Source organism: Patiria miniata, unplaced genomic scaffold (genome assembly GCF_015706575.1).
Source record: "Patiria miniata isolate m_02_andy unplaced genomic scaffold, ASM1570657v1 HiC_scaffold_14, whole genome shotgun sequence".
In the NCBI taxonomy this organism is placed as follows: domain Eukaryota; kingdom Metazoa; phylum Echinodermata; class Asteroidea; order Valvatida; family Asterinidae; genus Patiria; species Patiria miniata.
The window spans coordinates 2,389,500-2,413,657 of NW_024037052.1; the positions used below are offsets into that span (position 1 = coordinate 2,389,500).

Genomic DNA, 24,158 nt, shown 5'->3' on the forward strand with positions numbered 1-24,158 from the left:
GTTGATTACTTCAAAATGACAGCTTCCCAGAAAGAATAATTTCACAGGGAGTTTAGTTCCCTTACTATCTTTCAACCAAGTTTGTTTTTCAACAATAATTACACCAGTTACTTTTCGGATGGCTGCAAATGATGGACTATAGCTTTAAGAAAAAAAATGGTAAATGCTTCAATTCGCGTTTTGGTAAAAAAAACATGCAGGCCTCATTAGTAGTAGGCCTACTGTATGAATTTACCGTACTGGACTGTGTACATATTATACTGTGAAGCATGTGGTGTTGTGTGTCTCGTCTCAGATATGTGCGCTATGCATGCAGCGCGCATGCAGTACATCTACATGTGCTTGTATAGGGGAACTGCCAACTGCATGGAATCCTTTACAAAATTCCCATGTAAGATACAAGAAAATAGGTAAAGGTTGACCAGCAATTTTTAACACAAACTAAAAACTAATGGCTCAATGAAAGTATGACACAGAAGTGCCAGTGTAGAAGCATGTTAATGACACTTGCATGTTTTAGAGGAAAATAAAATATTTAGATAACTTGTGGAAAAAAACTAAATAATTACATGTACATACCTGTGCTGAAAACTGTCAGCTCGTTGTTTCTGGGGCACATTGGACAGAGACATAGGCTGCTTGGGGCGTGTGCCACCGGTGGGGGTAGTGATGATACCTTCCCCACCCCCTCCCCCTCCATGAGTTGTCCCTGCGGTGGGTGGGGCACTGAAGGCTCGTGATCGTGCATCTCCAACACCTTGAGCTTGAGGGATATTACCCTGGAAGGTACAATTGCACAAACATTGATATTCTGGAATACTGAAAAACTGGGCAACTGCCAACATCTTGTCAGATAGCTCAGTTACATAGTAGAGCCCTGGCACATTATTCTGGAGGTTATACTGGTGCAAAGCAAATTTCAGTCTATTCTCTTCGTTCAACAAATATTTGATGGACAATATTACATGTTGGTTAACATTGCAAAGGATGACTTGCATGTACATCTTTTTAATGTAATTCTCTTCAGAAGTTTTTAAAGACATCATACTGCTTGGGGGGTCCGGGGGCTGTGCTGTCCAACCCCCCCCCCCCCCCCCCCCCCGCCCCCTCCCTCCAACATTTTGCAATGTACAATATTTTCTCCTGCATTCTACTGGCATTTGAGAATTTAGGAACTTAGCATTCAATGTGTAACTTTGGCCCCATTTCATTAGTACCATAACATTAGTCGGGGGCGGGGAAGGGGGAGGGGGAGGGGGGAGGGAGGGGGTTGTATACTTTTATAATTAGAGAAAATGAAGAGATATTACATGAGACCTGGAATGAAATAGGTTGCTTCTTACTTGGTGTTTGTTCTCTGGCATGTAGAAGCCACTGGAGATGTTACGGATTGTAGTAATCCACTCGGCTCTATCAGATTCACTCATACACTGAAGAGTAACCAACCTAGAATAGGACAACGTGAGTCACATGATAACATGGCAACTGTTGTTAAAGGGAATGTATACCATTAGCAGAGATTTAAAAACAAAACTGCCAAAATATTTGTTCAATACCCTACTTGAGTGAAAGTAAATAACAGTATCAAATATCCATTGAAATCATTACACCTGGTATGCTGTCATTTCCAAGAAGAAAGACATTTATATCAGTACTTCAGCTTGCTCACTGTGAACAAAACTGCTTTCTCAAATACTACATCCGTTAACACATCCAAACCAGCTATTGACTTTGTGCGTCCACTAAGTAGCCTAGGTACATTTTTTCTACAACACAGCCGACATCAAGCATGTCCTGTGATCTATGGGCATGACAGATTCAGTGAGCGGCACTTTGACAATTGAAAACAAACAGCATTTTTTTCCCCTTGTTTTTCCAGTGTTAATCATGTTTTTCCAGCACCAATGGACACAACACATTTAACATTTCATATTTGCATTATTGCAATTTATTTCGTATTTGCAATTTACATGTTGTTGAATTTCTCAACTAACTTTTCTTTGTAACAGCTCAAATAAAAAAAATAAAAAATGTGTGTTTGCTTTTTGGAAACTTGCCAAGTGGGCCTTCATCAGTTCAATGAATGTCAACAAAGGGAATAGTGTAAGCATTCAACTTCATCATGTACATGTAGTCAATGTATTAAATATTTTTTTCCCTTCAATTTTCTTTGTATAACGATTATAAATGGAGGCCACATCACAGCAGATCCACAGAACTCACTTTTTAGTGTCCTCTGGTCTGGTGATTTGGAAGATGAAGCGACGATCATCAACTTCTGCTGCATTGACTGTACAGCCATCCAAATCTAGGACTAAACTTCCTGCAATCTGTAACACACAAAGCAAACAGCTGATGCTATACAACATATTAACTGCAGTTAGTGATAACATCTTTTTTTTTCAAGATTTTCTTCTGATGAATCCCAAGTAAAAGAAAATGATTAAAAAAATGTTCAGTTTTAAAAGAGATAGGAAAAAAAAACCCGATACATTAATTACTCCTGAATATACTACATTAAACAAACATGCATATGCTGGCAATAATTTCTCTGGACTTAAATATGTAACATTTGGTACGACACAAGACATAGTCTTGGTTGCAAAGTCTAAGGTGAGCAATGCTACCTGAATTCCCTTATACATGTACAGTCGACTCTCGTTAGTACAAACTCTGTTAATACAAAATTCTGGTTATAACAAACATAAAGCCTTAGTCCCGACTGTGCATTTATGTGCACAATGAATGGGACTGATGTTCCTCTTAATACAAAATTCTGATATAACAAACAATTTGGCTAGGTCCGAACGAGTTTGTATTAACGAGACTCGACTGTAATAGGTACTGTTCATAGCAAAAACAGCTGAATTCATCATGACAGACATGGTATAATGCTTGCGTTCTTTGCTGTGCTTACTGTTTAGGGTCTATATGAACAATTGAAATGCACTGAAGTACAGTCAGTGGAAATGATGGGTTGAGTGCAGGGCCATGAAATACGGCTCGGTTTCTCAAGCCATTCTCCTGTGTAGTACTCACGGTTGTAGCTTATTTCCTGTTTAAAATGTCTCCCCAAAGACTCCAAGGTATTAACATTCAATGAACTATTCCGGCTACATAACTCATCATACCGGTAAACAGCCATCCAAACTCCTGCTCATGGTTACAAACACTCAATCTCAGGAATACCGCAGGTTCTGAAAATATCCTCTCATACTGTGCCAAAGGCTTTTGCCAATCAGTCAATAGGATATACCTAATTACCTATGCTTCCTACATATCCTAAGGGGTGAAAACAGTGTAAGCTATCTCATGTCAGTTCAGCATTTATTCTCATCCTCCTGTACTTATATGACAGGAATTCCTTTTCCTCATGTTCAAGAGACTGGTGAAAATTACTTAACTATAGGCCTATATATAATATTTAAATTACATACTTGTATGGCAAATGCTTTAAGGAAAAATTTGAGAATATTCTGAACTTGAAAACAATTCACTATCTCCAAACAAACACTAACAAACCTTATGTGGCTTTTTTGGAAATATTATGCTGTGTGCCATTCATTTACCCACCATCTGTTTTTTGAAAAGCAAATATTTATACAAACATATTGACACCAATTATACGTATTTTCAGATTTTGTTTACTTTGTTTGGTTATTTCAAAGAGTTCGACCAGAATATTGTTTCCCCAGATATAATTTTTCAAGTGAAAATTACAACCAAAGCACAGAGTCAAAAGTAGGATAAAGCTGTGTAGTGTAGGGAGCTCACATATCAACCAATCACACAAAACAGTGATGTACATGTAAAGGGGACACTGATTTGACACGTTCCCTGAATTTTGATCAATAAAGGCAAAGCTAGTATACACACACGTGTATGGTACCTAGGAGCTCACATATCAACCAATCACACAAAGCAGTGATGTACATATATGTAAGTGGACACTGATTGACACGTTCCCTGAATTTGGATCGATAAAGGCAAAGTATACACACACGTGTATGGTACCCAGGAGCTCACATATCAACCAACATCACACAAAACAGGGATGTAAGTGGCCTCTGACTGACACATTTCCTGAATTTTGAGCTATAAAGGAATTTTATACACGCACACGTATGGTACCCAGGAGCTGCCAACCACACAATGAAAACAGGGATGCAAGTGGACACTGACTGCCAATGATATTCTGAATTTCATACCTGTCCCTTGGCATTACTCATCAGATTGCCACCTTGAGTGAAGAAATACTGTCTGTCCCATCGGTGAGTCAAACCAGATTTGCTGCCAAACAAACACATCTCAGTAACCATTCAAGAATACACTGACAAATACTACACCAATACCCTTCAACTTTGCATAGTGTCCTTCAAATATGCATCAAGAGTTTATTCTTCATAGATGTAGATGTTCATCACCCCAAACAAGGACAAACAAATACTGTCAAACAAGGAAAGAACTGGGCAAAAAAAATAAATTGGGAATTACTTGAGACTTTTTAAAGTACATGCAACCTGATCTCAAGGATATCCAACATGTGATTGCTATTGCATTTTTTTTCCACTTCTATTTTCATACAACACAATTTTCTTTACACAGTAAGGTCATATTCACTTGTCAAGTATAATTTCAAACTGTAATACTACACTGATATCGACTTAAAACTACAACTCACATTCGTTTTAATTGTAACATCATTCTTTACTTGTTCTACTGTAGTTCTAAGACTCATGTCTTGATGGGGATTTGTTTAAGCAAATTTCATTGATGTTATTTTTGATGTGACACTCAACTAAGATGAATGCCTGACTAACAATTTCAGCTTACCTTCTGATCATGAGATATCCAGCTATCTGACTAAGGCCAGTATTGACTGGTCTAGACTGCATCTGCATGTCTGGGGTAGGTTCAGGCATGTAGTAATATGTGGAGTTCTCAGTAATCTCTTGCATCTTATCACTGGATCGCTGAGATAGTTGACCCATCTCCGAATGGACACTGTCAGGAATAAAGACGTTAAGTCTGGACTTAAATTGAGCTCTCCATTCTTAAAGCAGTTCCTATTTTTCAATTTCATCAATTTGTTTTTCACCTTCATTTGTACATACATGTATACACAGCAAGTAAGTTTTGATATGAAACACAATGTGGTTGGAGCACAACTTAACTAGCTTGCTGAATGAGGCACTCCAGTGCCATTGTCCTGCATGTCCTGTGCTATAATTTGTACAAGTTGAACACTGGTCACATGTTCTACAGTATGCCTTACTTTGCTCTCATTACCAAACCTCACAGAATCTGTGGCAGGTCTCCTCACAATAATCTGGATTTGAAAATAATAACCTACATGTAGACCTACATTTGTCATATTCAGTTTACCAAAATGGTGCATAAAGTGGACAAACATAAATCAAGTGACGTCCAGTACTCAAGAGACCAACAATTTTAGGTAGTTACAATGTTTGTTTTTTTAAATCAATCTAAAGTTGTATGTTGCGAAAAATGCACAAATTCACTTGTGCAGTGTAACATACCGGTATAGGATTCCCTGTTACTTTAACGCTTGTATCATTCAAATTCCATGGAAAGTACTTTAATTTCGTTCCAGAACATTATTGGGCTTCATTGTTTAAAATTTTCTGATTTTGAATTACACCAATACATTTCATATTTAGTCCGGAGAACTTCACGAATGCAGCATTCTGATTTCAAAAATGTCTCCTTTACATGCAATTGAAAAAGCGTTTGTTTTTTTATCATTTCATTTTCACCCTTTGGTCATTCATATTCACTTTGTGCATAAAGGCTATCAGCTTCGCTCCAAAAATTGGGCCACCGGTATCAAATGAACGAAACGAGTAATGTTCATAGCGACTTTTGGCAAGGTATACACATCTAGAATTGGAAAGTGTGTGATAGCTTTGTAGTGTGAGCGGTGGAAATGTTTTCACAATGACCCTCATTTGATACTGACCCAACCCCCAGGCTGATGGCCTAATAGACCTATTAACCCTAACCCACCTCACTCCTCCAAAATCCTCCTGGCGGTTTTGGAGGATTCTAGAGGATTGAGGATGAATGGTGATTGAATCAAATGAGGATTCTGGAGGATTGAGGATGAATGGTGATTGAAGCACATGAGGATTTTGGAGGATTGAGGATGAATGGTGATTGAAGCACAAGAGGATTTTGGAGGATTGAGGATGAATGCATTTTGAGGCAGGACTGTCTGATGATTTTGAAGGATTTGGCGTTGGTTATCCTTCATTTAAACACGAGTGCAAAGTTTTGGGATGAGGAGGATTTTGGAGGATTGAGGATGAATGCATTTTGAGGCAGGACTGTCTGACAATTTTGAAAAATTTAGGCGGAGTTGCAAATTTTGGAAAATTTTGGAGGATTTTGGAGGATTGAGGATGGTTGTAAGCAACAAGGGCCTAGGGGGTTAGGGTTAAGGGGGAGTTAAAGGGCAATGGTTTTGTAGCTTGGATAGGCCTAAACCTTTTGTGCATTCACTGTTACTGAGTTAATACTACACCCTCTGACATACATGTACCTGGAATTATTTGACTTTGTGTGTAATATTGTAAAAGTTTAGCAAATATTTTAAGAACCGTTTCAACATATGGGCTGCCCTTTCACGGTAACAAAATTCTCATTCACACAAGCAAAGAACATTCCATAAATCTCAAAGTCTCAAAGCCAATCTGAAAGAGATACTTTGTCATGATCAGAAAATAACTTGTATCAATTTGGACAATGGGATGCCAATCACTCACTGGAAGGGTTTTTTTCAGTACGACCGGTAGGACAACTTTTTTCTCTCAAAGACTTTGGTATAGTAGTTTCGATGAAAAAAAGGTAAATACTATGAAAATGGAATCCCATGGGTATTTTTTGTGTGTGGAAAAGATCAAGACACACTCAGCCCATACAATATTGTAGGGGGAACACTTCGGCATTGGAAACATCAAACGCAGTTTACTGTTTACATTGTATATGACTGGCCTAATAATAGATACTCAACCATTCGGAATATAATCAAGTATGCAGCGCTTCAAATACTTTGTAAATGAGATTAAAAGCATTCATAAGTTGTGAAATAAATGTACATGTACAATTCGAAGGCAGATGGCGTAAAACAAAGGTCCTTTTTTTAACGTTTCGTTTACACGTTTTGGAAAATATGTAAATGGATTTACAACATTTCTCGTTTAACATTTCTTGTTTCTCGTTTTTCAAGTGTGATTTTGATGTTCCTTTTGTTTAAATAAATCCATAAATGAAGTTAACATGTATCTCTGTTTGCCCTTTATTCAAAGGAACTAGAAACCCAAGCAAGTCATGCATGATCCACTGATTCCATGGTCATCTGCACATACATTTAAAGGTGCAACAAAAGAGTTAGATTACCTTTTTGAAGCAAGAGGGGGAAATCATTTTGCAAAATCTATTCAAAAAAATTCTTTAAAAAGTCAAAGAGGTTGAAACATATGTGAAAATAGCTTGCCACTAACAAAATTGAATGACAGTTTTAACATTTAAATGAATAATTAAAAACAAAAAAGGAAATTGCTTTTTTCAATTCAATGCCAATCTCACATTCATGAGACAAATTTCACGAAACAAGGATGAATCAGAATGCTACATTTGCGAAATATACTGGATCAAATATGAAATATATTGGTGTAAATTCGAAAGTGGAATTAACAAGGAGCCCAACGGCTCACAAGCACAGCAACTCACAAGCACATGCTGTACATACGGTAGTGCACATAAAGGAATTCCTTTCAGAAATTTTTGCTTGCATATTGACAAAAGCACAAAGCTTGAAAGTCAGTGCCAACTACATGTACATGTACATGTGTACACTAAGGATGCGACTTTGCATTCATTTTGTAAACGTTTAGCAAATATTTTAAGAACTGTTTAAACATTTCACACGTTTAAATGTTAAGCCATTTCATAAAGGTGGATGCCTGACATTTTGTCTGCAGACCAGCATGATTTACATGATAAATCAACAATGATTGACATAACAGAGGGCAGTCATTGAAAAAGTAAAACATAAGGTAAAACTTCGAGCATGAAAGTTTGTTTCCTGTCCCATTATTATATCAATTAAATAAAAGATACCTTTTTGAGTCTTTGGTTACAGAGCTCGTATCAGGAGCTTGCGACACCATCACAGTGTCTTTATCAACTGGTTAAGGTAAAACTTATCTACACATACCTGAATGTAATCAAGTAGGCCTACATGTGGTGCTTCTGAGGTTTTGTAAATCAAATAACGGTTTGGAAACATTTGTGCTATGTATGTTTGACTCAAAGGAACATCGAGTGAACGTAGGTCCCTCGTTTATAACTCGGGTTTTTATTCAATCTTTTTGGAAAAATTTGAAAAAGGATTTAGAATTATTTTCATTTTACACGTGTATCTCACATCCTTGGTGTGCACTGTACATTTGTAACACAATTTTAATGCACTTCAGACTATTCCAATTTCTTCTAATAAGCTCGTGCTGGTCTCGGCCCAAAATTCTGAGAACAGTAGGTGCGAGACCAAGACCAAGACCAGCGTTTTTTCCGAGACCATGCGTGGTCGAGACCAAGAACACGTTCAAACTGGTCTCGAGACTGGTCTCGAGACCAAGATCAGTCTCGACGGCTACAACACTGGTAACTGGGTCAAACACCTGATTTGTTTTTTTGCTCGTACCCCCCGCCCTGCAAACAGGATGCTGGGGAGGGGGTACGAATGAAATTTGTTTTGGACTTAAAACACTACTCCTTTCAAAAATTACATGGCACAATCACATGACTCATGCATGAACACAAACATGACAAATTCGTTGGCCCGCAGCTTCCGAGACATTTCCAATCAATCTTGTTAGATTATGTACATGATTTTCCCAAATTGCTGGCAGCGCATGCACATGGCCACTCAGTGGCTCTGGAACACAGACTGCATTGCCGTTGTACATACATATGCATACATGAATTTCCTTTCATGTTAAGTCGGTACTGTCAGCCTAAACTATTGTTTTCTTCTAATGAGACGTAAATTTTATAATTTTATCCTGCAAGTCTTGATTATTTTGATTGCCCCCAAAAAAATTCTGCAGCTAAAAATTGTGTTTCCAAATACCCGAACTGAACAATTCAGTTTGGTTCGGAAGTGCTACATGTATTCGCTGAATTGTGGTTTGGTTTGGGCAGTTTGGCTGCAGCACTACTTTAGTCACTCTTAAAAAGGAAATATACAAACAAAATTTAGAAATATTTTTTCTATAAGCTACATGTATGTGCTAGGACTGCTATGCACCACACTCACCCAAGTGAGGCACACACACTCTCGACCAATGGGAATTATGGGGTGCCACTATTTTTAGACACATTTGTTCCTTTGTTTACTTTTAAAACTCAAACTCTAAGAACGAACTTGTAAGGTCCCATTGTACCTTTTGTTAAACTTCCTGCTCCTTGTGCCCCATATCAGCCCTCGTGCATGCCCATTGGTTCATGTCAAGTTATGCAGTGTTCATGACTAATTCTAAACTGATTGCGTTCACACCCATTGCATGGGCACAGGGAGAATGCACCTGAATCTATGTGAACAACACAACTGAAATATCAGGTAGCAAAAACATTTTGCATTTTTTACAGCTTGGAAAAGTAATAAACAGAGCCCCTATATAACCGGTAGTTCAGATCAAAATGTAACTTATAATCTAACAATTGAAAACATTTGTTAGTTCGAGAAATACACGTGTGTATATACTGGTACCAAAAAATAACATGATGAGGTGTTATTACTTTTAAGTGACTTTTTATGACTTTTGCAGTTTCCTTGTAACGTTGTGCCATACCACTAAAGTTTGTGCAGTGTACGTAAGTGGGTAAATGGAACGCACCCTTAAATGCAGTGTTTCTAAATAAACTGACTAAAACCTGGAGCACACTGATGGAGCATTCAATATCAAGCTGCAGTGGGGGACAATATCAACTATTGGGCGGCATAGTACTTTTTGGATGTCAAAAAAACAACAACTAGACAAAAGTATCAACTACATCCTTGTAGCTGTCTACATGACTGTATGTGGAAATGCATAACATCACAGCCGGGCAGACAGACTGACTGACCGACAGACAGACTGCTCCAACTCTAGAAGTTTACTGCTACATTTTCAGGGAGTTGCCATTCAAACAAAATCAGCTTTGCAGTTTGCTAATCACAAATCAGCTGAGAACAAGTTCAAATCAAAATGAAATCACGTAATATATGCACGAAGAATGTGTTTCTGATGTAGGAACATCTCTACACAGCAAATCTGCTATATCAATAGTAGCCCATAATGTCAACAGCGAAGCCATTGATTTCCCATTTCAGAGATTTTCTGTGATAATTCTAAAATTCCTATCAACCCAGTCAAAACAGGTTTCTCTTTCATCATTTGTGCCTCAAAGTTAGTTGGCGTCAAAAAAAAAAAAAAAAAAAATGAACTATCCTCTCTGTGAACGTTTTTTCAATGGAACATAAAGCATGCAAAGACTCTAGTCATGACGCACACATAATGTTTAGAATTGTAACTACATGTCATGCACATGTACATATCTTGCTTTTTTTTTTTTCTTTTTTTTTTCTTTTGATCAGTAGTACACAACATTTGCATGTAGGGTTTACTGCAAAAGCTGAATCCATTTCAAATGGAAATTCAATTAATTGCATCTGTTTTATCATTACAAAACTTTTGACTGCAAATATAGAAATCTGGCATGATTATACATTTGAATGCAGGTAGACAAAGTACTGACATACCTCTGAACACTCTCAGTGATGTTGCCTAGATACTCCTCCGTCTGTCTTGTCAGGGTCTCCTTGCCCAAACGGAAGAGCATGAGCTGAGCTTGGAAGAAGCCCAGCATGGGCTGCAGCAGGTTGGTGGTGCGCTTGTATTGAAGGAGGTTCAGAGAATTGTAGTAGTTTAGGGAATTCTGTCAAAGAAATCATATGAAACTATTACTTGTAATATTCAGAGGAAATCCTCTCAGCTTCAATGACTATATGATCTGCAGTGTACATGTAGATCAGACCAAAAAAGTTAATCACTCCCCCCCCCCCAAAAAAACTGTTTACATTTGTTTACAATGTTTCCAAGTGGTAACCAACTTGACATGTTTACCTGTAAGAGTTTCTTCCTGCACGAGTATAACTCATCATTTGCATCTATTCTTGCTTTTGTCTCATTCTCTTTCTTCTTTGAGACCCGGCAGTACTTGACTATTGCATTGTCGTGTTCTGTTACAATAAGAACAAATAAGAAAGGCATCAAATAGGCACAAGTGTCTGGCCAAATATGCAGCAAAGTCCACTGATTATACCTTTAGATATTCACGAGGCACCTTGTTGGGAAAAAAAAACAAGATGAGGCTTGCTGGGTACTAAATAAGGACTATAGACCAATGAGCTCCGTGCGCTACCAAAAGAGGGCGCCCTTTTACATAACGACGACGCCCCATGGGCGGGACATTTCACTGGTTGACGCGCATCGTTCCTTGTGTGTGACGCACGTACACCTGGGAATTTGTTCTATTTACACGCAGTGGCTGCGCTTCGCGGCAAATGAATTGCAGTCAGGCAAGATGAGGGGGTGCTTGTGAACGGAGCGGATATACTAAGGACAAGGTGTCTTTACTCTCCTGATCTAATCTTAATGGATCCAACAAATATTACCTACTGTTGGATGTTGTTGAAAACCACAGTCTTAAGATAACAAATATTGCAAAACTGGAAAAACTGTACCTTGTTCTATCATTCGCTGGAGTGCTTTCATATTTGTGATTTCACTCAAGTCACCGTTGGTAAATGAAGACAATGGCTGAACCATCAAGTCATTCAGTTGAGTAGAATGAGCTGTGTAAACCGAGCTGACCTTGAAAACACAAAAGAAGTTACGCTCAGTGGTTTGGATGGTACTATTACCCCTGGGTAAGACTAGAGTCTCTACCCTTTCTTTCACCCCCCAAAACAGCACTGCAGCACCACTGACAAAGCTAAGAAGACTGTAACTTTGAACTAAGGTCTGGGGATTGCTTTGTGTCAATCATGGATTATGATGTCTTGAAGTCTATTGAAAAGCTAAACTCTGCCACCCACAGAGATGTGGCAAGGGGGAATGGGTTTACATGTATTTAATAAGAAACGGTGATTCTTCCTACAATTGCATATAAGAAAATGTCAGTGTAGCTTACTACATGTAAGAATCCATACTTCATCACCAATTGTTAATACTGCCAACAAAGAGAGGAATTCTAATCTGTCTATTTCTGACCATTTCTTTGCATTTCTTTGCATCGTTCCAAGAATCCAGGAATTTTGACATAAATTTAGGAATTCTCACCTCTTCCATTGTCTGTGCAAACTGCTTGAGGGTTGAAGCCAGAATACTGTCATCTCTGCCCAGGGGAAAATTCTGTCATGATTTTAAGAGTTCATAATTTTAACAAACATGATGGAAATTGCAAAGGGAAAGAATTTCACTGACTCACTAGATATTCAATAAATCCACTTAGAAACTTTCCTTCTCTGGAATGACCTTTTCCTTCAATTTGTCATTCCACTTTTTGTTTAGTTGTAACCAAACTTCAAAAAGAACGTCTTTGAAACAAGCAATCTAATGAAGTACTTTATAATCAGTAAAGAGGAAATAACTAGATACAATCTGTACCGTCAATTCTAAATATTGCATGGATGCTTTTCTTTCAGTGTACTGGCTTTGGGTGATTTTGAATGATTTCATAATGATTGGCTGCATGGACACCATTACCTCAGACAAGGCTTAATGTACAAAGACTGTGCCAGTGGTTTATCACAGTGTTTGCTGCACAACACCATCATTCAATTTGTGTCTTCTACATGTTCTAGTACTCACCAATGTTTCATATTCTTGAAGCTTCTGTGATAGTGTCTGGATAGCAACTGATAACGCAGTCTGGGGAAAAACCAACAAGTATGAAACTAAAACAACTACATGTACATGTACATGTATTGTTTCCTTCCTAATTACTCTACCATATGCTTCTGATCAGCCTTGACATTTTTGCCTGATTATTTATATTTAGATCAAAATCCACCCCCCCCCCCCCCCCGATTTTGGTGGAGTTTGGGGAACTTGGTCCAGGAGGCCTGATGTGACTAAATATTGATGGAGTATGATGGACTTGGGCCTAATAGCCTGAAGTAGTGCTAGGGGTATCCGATTGATTCTGCCTGGCTTCCTGTACTGCTATTGTGATAAAAGCCATGTGTAGCAAGTCCAAGATGTCAAGTGCGTCAGTGGTGGATTCTGTTATGTCATGTACCGGTACACTTTTGTATTGGAAGCACAGTGATGGATGGATTTTGATGGACATGGTCCAGTTCCTAATAAAAGATGCCAGGGAGTTAGGGTTAAAGCTATAGTCCATCATTTGCAGCTATCCAAAAAGTAACTGACGTAATTATTGTTGGAAACATACTTGGTTGAAAGATAGTAAGGGGACTAAACTCCCTGTGAAATTATTCTTTCTGGCAGGCTGTCATTTTGAAGTAATCAACGAAAGAAGGCCTTTCCAACGGTGTGTCTTAAGACGCACTGTTGGAAATTTCCGTGAGTAGTTTTTTTTTTTATTCAGCAAAGCGTGCGCAAGCATTGGCACGACACACACGTGCGCGGTTGCTATAATTCGTCGGATTAGTGCGCGACATCGCGTAGCTGCAATCAGCTCAGTGAGAATGTGTCTCGGATGCTGAATTCAGGCCCAATTCAAAACATGATTCAGCAACTTTTGATTTGAAATTGAAATCCTAGAATGTTGTTTTTCTTGGAGTACAAGCTGAAGCTGAGCTGAAACTTCATCAGGTTAATTGTCCAGCACCCTTCTTTAGATTTTGAGCACTTTTGTTGACTTCAAACGAACAAAATGCACAAATTACAAATGATAGACTATACCTTTAAGATCTTAAATTACAGTTTCTATCAAATGTCTTGTACTGTTTTCCAAAAAGATGTACATGTACGTAATCCTTTTCACTACACTTATAAACATAAGTTATTTTCTTCCTACTTATTTTCTTCAACGCAACTTACTAGTAAGTAAGAAAGCTGAAATTTGAAGACTAAGTGGTTGGGAGATTTGCTACATTACCTCACAGTCTACAACCCTCCTGCAAGCAGCCAGCAAACCATTCACATAACCAGTAAAAAGGCTGGTGTCTTCTTCAAAAAGTCCAAGCATGGACCTTGCCTAAATATTGAAAAGAAAAAAAAAATTGATACAACCAAAAATATTACACTTCCAAAAAACAAAAAATGATGGTGACCAGTCCTCGTGCACTCACACGGTCCAAACATTTTAACAAAGAGGCAATTTAAAATAACATTTTGTTTATAATTTTGTCGATTTTGTGAAGTAATGGGCCCCGTTCCTATATAACGAGAACACCACCCTTCTTTAGTGGACTCATTTAAACACCTTAGTGATGTTTAGACCATGGTCCCAACTTAAGCTAGGACTGTCCCAACTTGAGTGTTCCATGCTTGGTATTCAAAGGTAGCACCATGACTATGCTCAGGAATGTCAGAAATGTCAGGAAAAGAGTCAATGAATCTAAATTATTTTCAAAGTGTTTAAATAGCTGTACTGTGAACCGGTCCCGCATTTTTTCTGTTCTTAAGCCAGCACATTGCATAGTGGGTTCAATTTCCATCTGGTGCGTTGTTGTGGAAAGCAGTAACCTTTCCACGACAACGCACCAGACAAAAATTGAACCCACTAGCGGCGCCTGAAAGCGGTGCGGTACCCACATACATCACGCACACAGATTGTTCCATTGTCATCAGGTGATGCATGCATTTGCATAATTAACCACACAAAATGGACGACAGCCATTGAAACTGGACGTTTTTTATGGACAAGCCCCAGAAATCATCAACAATTTTCATATTTTAGTTGTTTTTGGTCTATTTCAAGTTGATCAGTAGCTTCATGAATGACTGCTGAATGGTATGAGATATGTTATGGGATCTGGGATGGGATAATAGAGGTGAAAAAAGAACAATTTGGGGAGGCCATTTTTGAGGGGTCACTTAAGATTTAACTTTTAAACCGTAGTGTAGCCCCATAAATGTGGCCTATTTAGTGGACTACCTCTGTAAATAAAGGCCACACTAGCAGATTTACTCAACACGTTATGCAAAAAAAAAAAGTCTCCGGTTTCTGGTATGCGCGCGCGTCGCCGTAGCCATGCGCGTCGGCAAAGTGAAAAGGTTTTTTTTTCAATGAAAGATGATGTCTCAAAACCGCCAAACTCACTGGTTTGACTGGAATCCTGCTGCGGCACAATTTTGCTTCATCGACGGCAAATTTCGTCGAAATGACACATCCTGAACACGCGGGAAGGCAAATTTAGCTTTCTATGTGAGTACTCAACATATGTACGAAATTATGTATGGCGGATCAATTTCGCCATGTTCGAAATGCCACAACAGCGTGGCGTTGTATACAACGCCACGTTCACGGGTCTAGGCTTGCCTTGAGCATGATCGAGTAAAAAAGGCTATGTATTGAAAGTTCGATAAATCAAAGAGAAAGAATGCCTTCAGAGAAGCAGACGGGTGTAAGTCAATTATGGTGCATGTGGGTTTTTCTTGGTGCATGTAGGTTTTTTGGTCTACATCATGCACCAGTGCATGCCAATTTTTTTTTGTAAATCGAGCCCTGGCACAGGGTGACAAGTGATGGCCAGATATGGGAATCTTTCCGTTTTTGCTTAGGAATTCCTTGGAAATTTAACGAGCACTCACGATCGCGAGGGAAACTCTCGGAATTGAACGGGAAATTTCACTTTTTATCCGAATTGTAAGTAAACTTCAGAACAACTATCCTACTCATCGATGCCTACTTGTACCTCAGGTGGCATATCTAGTAATTTGTAGGCCATTTTGAGAGTGAAATCTGATGTTTTTGTTGGGCAATGTTGGGTTTTGGGTCAAAGACAAAACTGTGTCGACCGACTGATGTGGTTTAGCTTGGACCTTACTATCGCCAGACCATGTCCGAATGTTAAAAAGGTGATAAGTTGGGTCCAAGTTACTCGGACTAGGCCAGATTTTACGTCAAATTTCGTTCAAATGCAACGATGCATAACGAGTGCTCATCACACGGTAAAATAATGTTCAGTTTGTGTCATGAAGGGACGATTTTGCAAGGTTTGAAATGATACCAGCCAGAGCATGGCGTAGTTTACAAGCCACGTTCATGGGTGACATTAGTAATTGACCTATCCAGGCGCGGTTCTACGGGGGGGCTAGGGGGGGCTGTAGCCCCCCCAAAATTTTGTCTAGCCCCCAAAAAATAAATTCCGTAAAAAAAAAAAATTGCATTAGCAAAAGGAAGGATTGTGATGTACATGCGAACGGTTTCCCCCTTAAAAGAAGAAATAGCCGTGACAAGGGTGCATTAGTTAATATGGTGTGAATGATTTTAGGATTTTATTGGCGCTCCCCATTGAAAATATGGCATGAGCCCCCCCCCCCCCCCCCCCCCCCCCCCCCCCCCCCCCCCCCTCCACCTATTGATTTTCGGAGGCCTATGTGTCTGGAAAAAATAACCGGTCAACATTTCAGCACGCCTCCCTGAAAAAATTCTGGATCCACCGTGCTAGCCCCCCCAAAATATTGGTTCTAGAACCGCGCCTGGACCTATCACGGTAGAAACACGTTAGAATCCCGTCAACGCAGCTGGTGAAATATTGTATACTTCAGTACAACCATCTTAATTATTGATGTCTACTTGTACCTCAGGTGGCGCGTCTAGTAATTTGGAGGCTGTTTTGAAGGCGAAATCTGATGTTTTTGTTGGGCAATGTTGGGTTTTTGGGTCAATGACAGAATTGTGTTGCTCGGCATACATGTATATACTGATTAGCTTGGACCCCACTATCATGACTATCGCCAGACCCGTGAACGTGGCATTGTATACAACACCACGCTGTTGTGTCATTTCGAACCTGGCAAAATTGATCCGCCATGCATAATTTCGTATGGATGTTTAGTACTCGCCTAGAAATCCAAATTTGCCTTCCCGCGTGTTCAGGATGTGTCATTTCGATGAAATTTGCCGTCAATGAAGACCCATACGAACGTGTAGAAATTAGATTTTAACGTTAACTGGACAAGTACCCAGGGTCACTTGCGTGCCAAATTATTGGAGCCCTCCGAGCTACCCGTCTGCTTCATGTGGCGAATATGATGGGTGGTGTCAGATTGACCAATCATGAGCAATGTTCAGTTTTTGTTTTGAACCAATTTCGCTTGGTTCGAAATTGCACAAAATTGTACAACGTGGCTTGTAAACTACGTCACGTTCACGGGTCTACACTATCGCCAGACCATGTCCGAATGTTAAAAAGGCGATAAGTTGGGTCCAAGTTACTCCGTACAGTCGTTTTCCTAGTTCCGGATTTTTGGTAGGTCCGGATAGCTTCAAATAAAACCTACCTTTTTTGGATTAGTCTCCAATGTTTTTTTTTCTGACGAAGTGCATTTTGAAAAGGAAAATGTAAGCTTCTTGATACATGAAGATCTTTTCAATAAAATCTCAAGATAAGTTGTAGAGTCTCTAATTTTTGAAAATTTGCCAACAAATGACCGTATGCATTTGACTAGTTCCAGATAGCGCATGTACTTATTCGTCCCTTACATGCCTTACGACCCAACTACATGCGCATTAATGGATTTTGTGTGACGTATTCTATGTGCTGTGTCAAATGTTTTCGGTCCGTCATGCCATTGCACTGCAGACAAACGTTTCAAAATCATTTACGTTTTTCTCCTTTTTAAATTTGGTGGAATTCTCTTGAATGAACTATTTTAGGAAAATGAAATAATACTTTATCAGAAAATATGCTTGCTCGGTAAGTTCTGGCTGAAAAAAAAGTGATTTTCTCGCGTGATTCTTTTTTGGCGCGAAGCAAGTTTTGATCGATTTGGAACTGATTGAACCGATCCGGAACTAGGAAAAGAAAAGTGACATCGGTACTTTTGATGTCGTAAAAGTCAAAATAAAAAGAGCCTAAATTTGGAAAATTATTATGAAGTATCTCCATCACTCAATGTAAACTATTAAACCAATAAATGTCACTTGAATTCGTGGAGCTGTCAATCATGCACACACGAGGCATGCGCGCCCCGCAGGCCCGGTGATAGTCTGGTTCACAGACCTGACAATTATTCCCGACGCTCACGTCTATATTGATTCATCAGGAATAGTCAGAATCTTTTGGTCTGAGACTACGGCGTGCCTCGTGCACGCATGATTGACAGGTGAACGATCCCTGCATATTGGTTCGTATCCCATTGTTCAGTTGGACCGACAAGTTGCCAAGAAGGCTCCAGAAAATATCGTAAATTACGCAGCAGCTGGGCAACTGACACTGGAAGCAGGTTCAAATTTTGTTATTAAGAGGGTGAGTGTATTTTTAAGGCAGTGTATATTTTGCCGGAGACGGCAAACCTTTAGTAAACGTTAATTTGCCGGATATGCACTGAACATGCGCAGTTACTGTTTTTTTGTACTTAAACATTTTCCGGTGAAAAGTTTTAGTCTGGCTCCATGCCAAAATTATCGTTGTTACCTCGTATTCACAAGATGGGATTCAGACCATTTTATAATTTCGGACTTTATTTCCCTTTTAAAAAAAATCCTCCAGAGCCACAAATCTGAAAAAGAAAATGTAATACTCTGCAAAAAATGTTTGAGACATGTTAAAATAATAAAAGAAGAATATTCTTATTTATTTGGGGATGAGAAAAAAAAAATTAAAAATGTGGTGCAGTCGGAATCGAATGCGAGTCATCCCGCTTACTAGAGCCTTTGCTTAACCATTACACCAAACGTGCTACACAACTTTTGGTGGGAATTTAATACATCTTATAATTCAGCCTAGCTGGAGTTACCCAGCCCTGAGTTTTATCATTGGGTTGTCATCTAGGGCTGGAGCGAGTTTTTCTCGTAACTTGTAGTATAGGCAAAAAAATTTGGAAAATGTTCAATTTTGTCCCCGTTACACACTAATTGCAACTGCAACTCACCCCAAACTTGCCTGGAATAACCATTACACAGGTCCTTGAAGTAAAAAACGATCCACGATGAAGATTCAGCCTACAATTGCAGTGAAAAAAGGAGGAATAACCGCTAACCTGACAACCTTTCAGGCATGGCCAGGACCGCAATTGGTTTGTGCACAAAAAAATTGTGTACAATGAATGGCGGTCGATTAACAGGCACAGAGAGCAATCGCTGTCAACTACTCGTTTTTGCCGGCTGCGCTGGCTGTTGGCGCATGACGTCACGCGGAAGCGTAACACCCGATGACTGTTTCATGCACTATTGGTTGCGGTTCCAGTACCAAAGCTGTGATGCGAGTGGTAAACCTTATATTAGTGCATGAAACAGTCGTCGGGTGTTACGCTTCCGCGTGACGTTGTCACGCTCCAACTATCGCATCGGTCCCAACTATAGTTGGGCCTGTCCCAACTATAGTTGGGCCTGTCCCAACTGTAGTTCCACAGTTGGGCTGGCCCAACTATAGTTGGGCCTGTCCCAACTGTAAGTTCCACTGTTGGGCTGGCCCATCTATAGTTGGGCCACTCCGATCTTTTTATTTTGCGGTGTCCCAACTATAGTTTACATTGATGTACAACTGTAAAACGTTCCCTACAGCTCTGATACACGTCTGACTTTACTGGGGACCACTGAAATTAGTTACTGATGGGGCGAATCTATAGTTGGGCCACTCCAATCTTTTTATTTTGCGGTCCCAACTATAATGTACATTGTTGTACGATTATAAAACATTCCCTACAACTCTAATACACATCTGACTTTACTTGGGACCAATGAAATTATCTATGGGTGGGGACCATCTGTAGTTGGGCCACCGCAATATTTTTATTTGGCGGTCCCAACTATATAGTTTACATTGATGTACGACTATAAAACATTCCCTACAGCTAGCTCTGTTACATACTGTCCGACTTTACTTGGGACCTTTGACATTAGCTATGGGTGGGGCCCATCTATAGTTGGCCGGCCATGGCAATCTTTGAATTTTGCAAAATGTTGCTGGACAATAAAACCCAGCAGCTGGACAACTCATCCAACTAGGCAGTACCACGTGACCGGCCAGCATTGCGGCATGCATGCACGACGAATACACGGTGCCAGCGCCGCGGAAGATTTAATCCAACAAGATCTATCAAGCATGAAGCATCCGGCGCAACTCCAGTCCTAACTATAGTTGGGCCGACCCAACTGCCGCACTATAGTTGGGACAGTCCCAACTATAGTTGGGACCGATGCGATAGTTGGGGCGTGACAACGTCATGCGCCAACAGCCAGCGCAGCCGGCAAAAACGAGTAGTTGACAGTGGAACTTACAGTTGGGACAGGCCCAACTATAGTTGGGACCGATGCGATAGTTGGAGCGTGACAACGTCACGCGGAAGCGTAACACCCGATGACTATTTCATGCACTAATATAAGGTTTACCACTCGCATCACAGCTTTGGTACTGGAACCGCAACCAATAGTGCATGAAACAGTCAGCGGGTGTTACGCTTCCGCGTGACGTCATGCGCCAACAGCCAGCGCAGCCGGCAAAAACGAGTAGTTGACAGCGATCGCTCTCTGTGCCTGTTAATCGACCGCCATTCATTGTACACAATTTTTTTTGTGCACAAACCAATTGCGGTCCTGGCCATGCCTGAAAGGTTGTCAGGTTAGCGGTTATTCCTCCTTTTTTCACTGCAATTGTAGGCTGAATCTTCATCGTGGATCGTTTTTTTACTTCAAGGACCTGTGTAATGGTTATTCCAGGCAAGTTTGGGGTGAGTTGCAGTTGCAATTAGTGAGTAACGGGGACAAAATTGAACATTTTCCAAACATTTTTGCCTATACTACAAGTTACGAGAAAAACTCGCTCCAGCCCTAGATGACAACCCAATGATAAAACTCAGGGCTGGGTAACTCCAGCTAAATTCAGCCCTATTTTAAAGAGTACAGCGCCCTCTGTTGATATGGATTGCCGCCGGCAAACCTTTAGTAATCGGTAGTTTGCCGTCATTACCTCCAGCAAAATATCCACTACCTATTTTTAAAGCATAAATGAACTGGGTCTGAGGAGTAATTGCAGAATACCCCGCCACTCGGAAATACACCCCTAAAATCACTGGCTACGAGGTTGGAATCACTGGAAAAGAAACAATTCAAGTCCATTGCCAGCTAGCCTACGCGGATGGGGTGCGTTTTGGCGGTCATAACCAAGAATTGGTTCGGTAGTTTCTTGTCGGTGAATATCTTCAGCAATTTTAATTGGGCTAGAATTACGCATGATCATGTAGTACTCAAATCCCCAAAACAATTAACCAAACAGAAACCACCGAACCAATTCTTGGTTATGACCGCCAAAACGCACCCCTGAGTGGGGGTCCATTGTTTGAGAACAAAGCAACACAAAATGAATGGGAGTTGCTGAAAAAATTCAAAGTCCAAACCAACCACCCTGTTGGCGGCTACGACTCTTGTACGAGGCTACGGAGTGGGACTCCCCTTGAATTAGCCCGACTGCGTCTTTCCGTACAGCACTATCGCAAACTCTGTAGTACGGCCAGACGCCCGATGCTTCCACAGAGACTGAATTTTGTTGGCCGCCGATGTAGCAATTTTGCTACATCTTTCGATCGCGATTATCTTTTCATCCAGGACACAAATTTCCAAAGTTAAGGTTCGTAGTCGTAGAGCAACTCATACCTTTTCGAAAAAAGCGTTGTTTGGTCTCAATATTTTCATCCATCTGGCCACAAGACGGATTTCAGTCATCAGATTCCACAAATATTGTCCCCCATGCGATCCCCCATGCGATTTCAAAATGGCGGCCGCGCTGTAATGTATGCAATATGCAGGCGCGCCCGCGCAAACTCATGAATAAGCATAAACAGTCTGTGACGTATGACCTTGTGTTTTTGGAAGTACGGCCCCGCCGCACGCACGTCCAAAAACACGAGGTCATACGTCACAGACTGTTTATGCATATTCATGAGTTTGCGCGGGCGTGCCTGCATATTGCATACATTACAGCGCGGCCGCCATTTTGAAATCGCATGGGGGATCGCATGGGGGACGATATTTGTGGAATCTGATGACTGAAATCCGTCTTGTGGCCAGATGGATGAAAATATTGAGACCAAACAACGTTTTTTCGAAAAGGTATGAGTTGCTCTACGACTACGAACCTTAACTTTGGAAATTTGTGTCCTAGATGAAAAGATAATCGCGATCGAAAGATGTAGCAAAATCGCTACATCGGCGACCAACAAAATTCAGTCTCTGTGGAAGCATCGGGCGTCTGGCCGTACTACAGAGTTTGCGATAGTACTGTACGGCCAGACGCAGTCGGGCTACCCTTGAATATGCTTGAGAACGAAGCAACACAAAAGGAATGGGAGTTGCTGAAAAAAAATCAAAGTCCAAACCAACTACCCTGTTGGCGGCTACGCGGTTACGAAGTGGGAGTGCAATGGAGCATGACGCATAGTCAGATAATACATACAAGTAGCGCTGAGAATGTTTATTGAGGGTTAGTCAGATAGTACATACAACTTTACAAGTAGCGCTGAGAATGTTTATTGAGGTCAACCAACCGTGACCTCGTAGCCGGCTACGAGGTGGATAGATCGTGTGGCGGGGTATTCTGCAATTGTGCCGGGTCTGAAGTCGCAATGTGGAAATCACTTTGAAAACTTCGCCGAGTAGGTTCAAAGATGGCGGCTGTGTGGCCTATGTTTACGGACATGACGGAGGCAGTCCAGTATGACATGTATGACTAGATTGACTCTTGACTGCCATGCCCATGCCAAGCAAGTTATATTTTATCGAACGAACCTGTGGCGAATTTTCTTTTGCATCTTGAAGCCGGAGAAAGTCAATTCCAGGCATTCTGACAATGTAGGAATTCCCTTACACAGTACAACTGCAAGAATCCGTCAACCCGTCAGTCACCACATTCCGTACTGCCGTACAGACAGTTCACCTCGAAAACAAAACTTCCCAACCCACTTTCTCAAGGTCAGTCTACTCCCGCGGTGTATATTTATGTGGGTCACGTCAGTGTCTGGTCTGACCACCAACGAATTATCATATAACAGTACATGTTGGGACATCATACCAGTGAAGGTAGTGTTTAGCTTCTGTGATCAGACTTACAATGGAGGGCGCAATTTAATCAATTTGCTCAGCTAGGAGACTGTATTTTGCTAACTTAAAGGGGCATCTACCAAATAAATTAAAGGTTATTGCTAATTGTTGTTTTCTTAACATTTTGGTCCATGGTGTGAAATCTTTTGGTGAACACCTCAATCCGATGGCCACTTTCAACACGTGCCCCATTACATTTTGTGATATTGCAACATTACGGACACACTCTCGCAAAATGTGGTCCGGCAGCTTTCTATACAAAAACCTCGTTGGCTCGGGGTTTTGTACGTAAACCTTATCAGTCAGCCGATCACGCTCAATTGACTTCGGCCAAACCGCAGTCCCATCATAAAAAATAAGTTAACAATGTTATCCAGACCATTTTTTCCGAGAGTGTGCAACCTCCGAAAGGGGAGCCAAACCACACACCCTAAGATGAACCGTTTTGGCTCAGTGCCATTCTTCAGCAGAGTATGCGTGCTCCGTCTGGGAGAGATCAGCCCATATCATGAAACCTGACCCAGCCTTAAATAACATGCAGTTTGATCACTGGATGCTTGAAACCCACGAACACAAGTAATTTGCACCTCCTTGCTGGCATTTCCTCTTCGGTTTTCCAAAGGGAAGTTGCCAGCCGAGCTAAGATGTCCGAATATTGATAAATGACGAGTTTCGCCTCCTCCAGGGATGGCAAGCTTCGGCACAAAAGGCTGAAGTCAAGAAAAGCTTCCTCAGCCATGTCCGCTCCTTCACAACAGCTAGGGAAGTGGCAAGACTCCAACACTGGAAGCAACGACTGGGAGCAAACGCCCACCGGTTGTCATGGTTGTACCATAACAACGTCGGAAAACCTCTCA

The 24,158-nt window shown here is 40.6% G+C and overlaps 1 protein-coding gene across 2 annotated transcripts in view; it reads right to left on the reverse strand.

Moving 5' to 3' along the window:
* The window catches only part of LOC119721875 (DCC-interacting protein 13-alpha-like), a 29,604-nt gene extending 6,394 nt beyond the window's left edge, over window positions 1-23,210 (reverse strand). Inside the window, exons 1-12 of one of the 2 annotated variants that reach the window (XM_038191811.1) lie at window positions 23,069-23,210; window positions 14,194-14,292; window positions 12,939-12,998; window positions 12,408-12,479; window positions 11,810-11,939; window positions 11,190-11,305; window positions 10,826-11,001; window positions 4,834-5,004; window positions 4,209-4,290; window positions 2,224-2,330; window positions 1,344-1,446; window positions 580-779 (exon numbers count right to left, since the gene is read on the reverse strand). In XM_038191811.1, coding sequence (XP_038047739.1) covers window positions 580-779; window positions 1,344-1,446; window positions 2,224-2,330; window positions 4,209-4,290; window positions 4,834-5,004; window positions 10,826-11,001; window positions 11,190-11,305; window positions 11,810-11,939; window positions 12,408-12,479; window positions 12,939-12,998; window positions 14,194-14,283 — 1,307 coding nt within the window. In that variant the 5' untranslated portion in view covers window positions 14,284-14,292; window positions 23,069-23,210. Of the gene's footprint in view, window positions 1-579; window positions 780-1,343; window positions 1,447-2,223; window positions 2,331-4,208; window positions 4,291-4,833; window positions 5,005-10,825; window positions 11,002-11,189; window positions 11,306-11,809; window positions 11,940-12,407; window positions 12,480-12,938; window positions 12,999-14,193; window positions 14,293-22,989 lie in introns of both variants that reach the window. The other variant, XM_038191810.1, reaches the window with a different exon arrangement.
* Window positions 23,211-24,158: the final 948 nt, after the last annotated feature.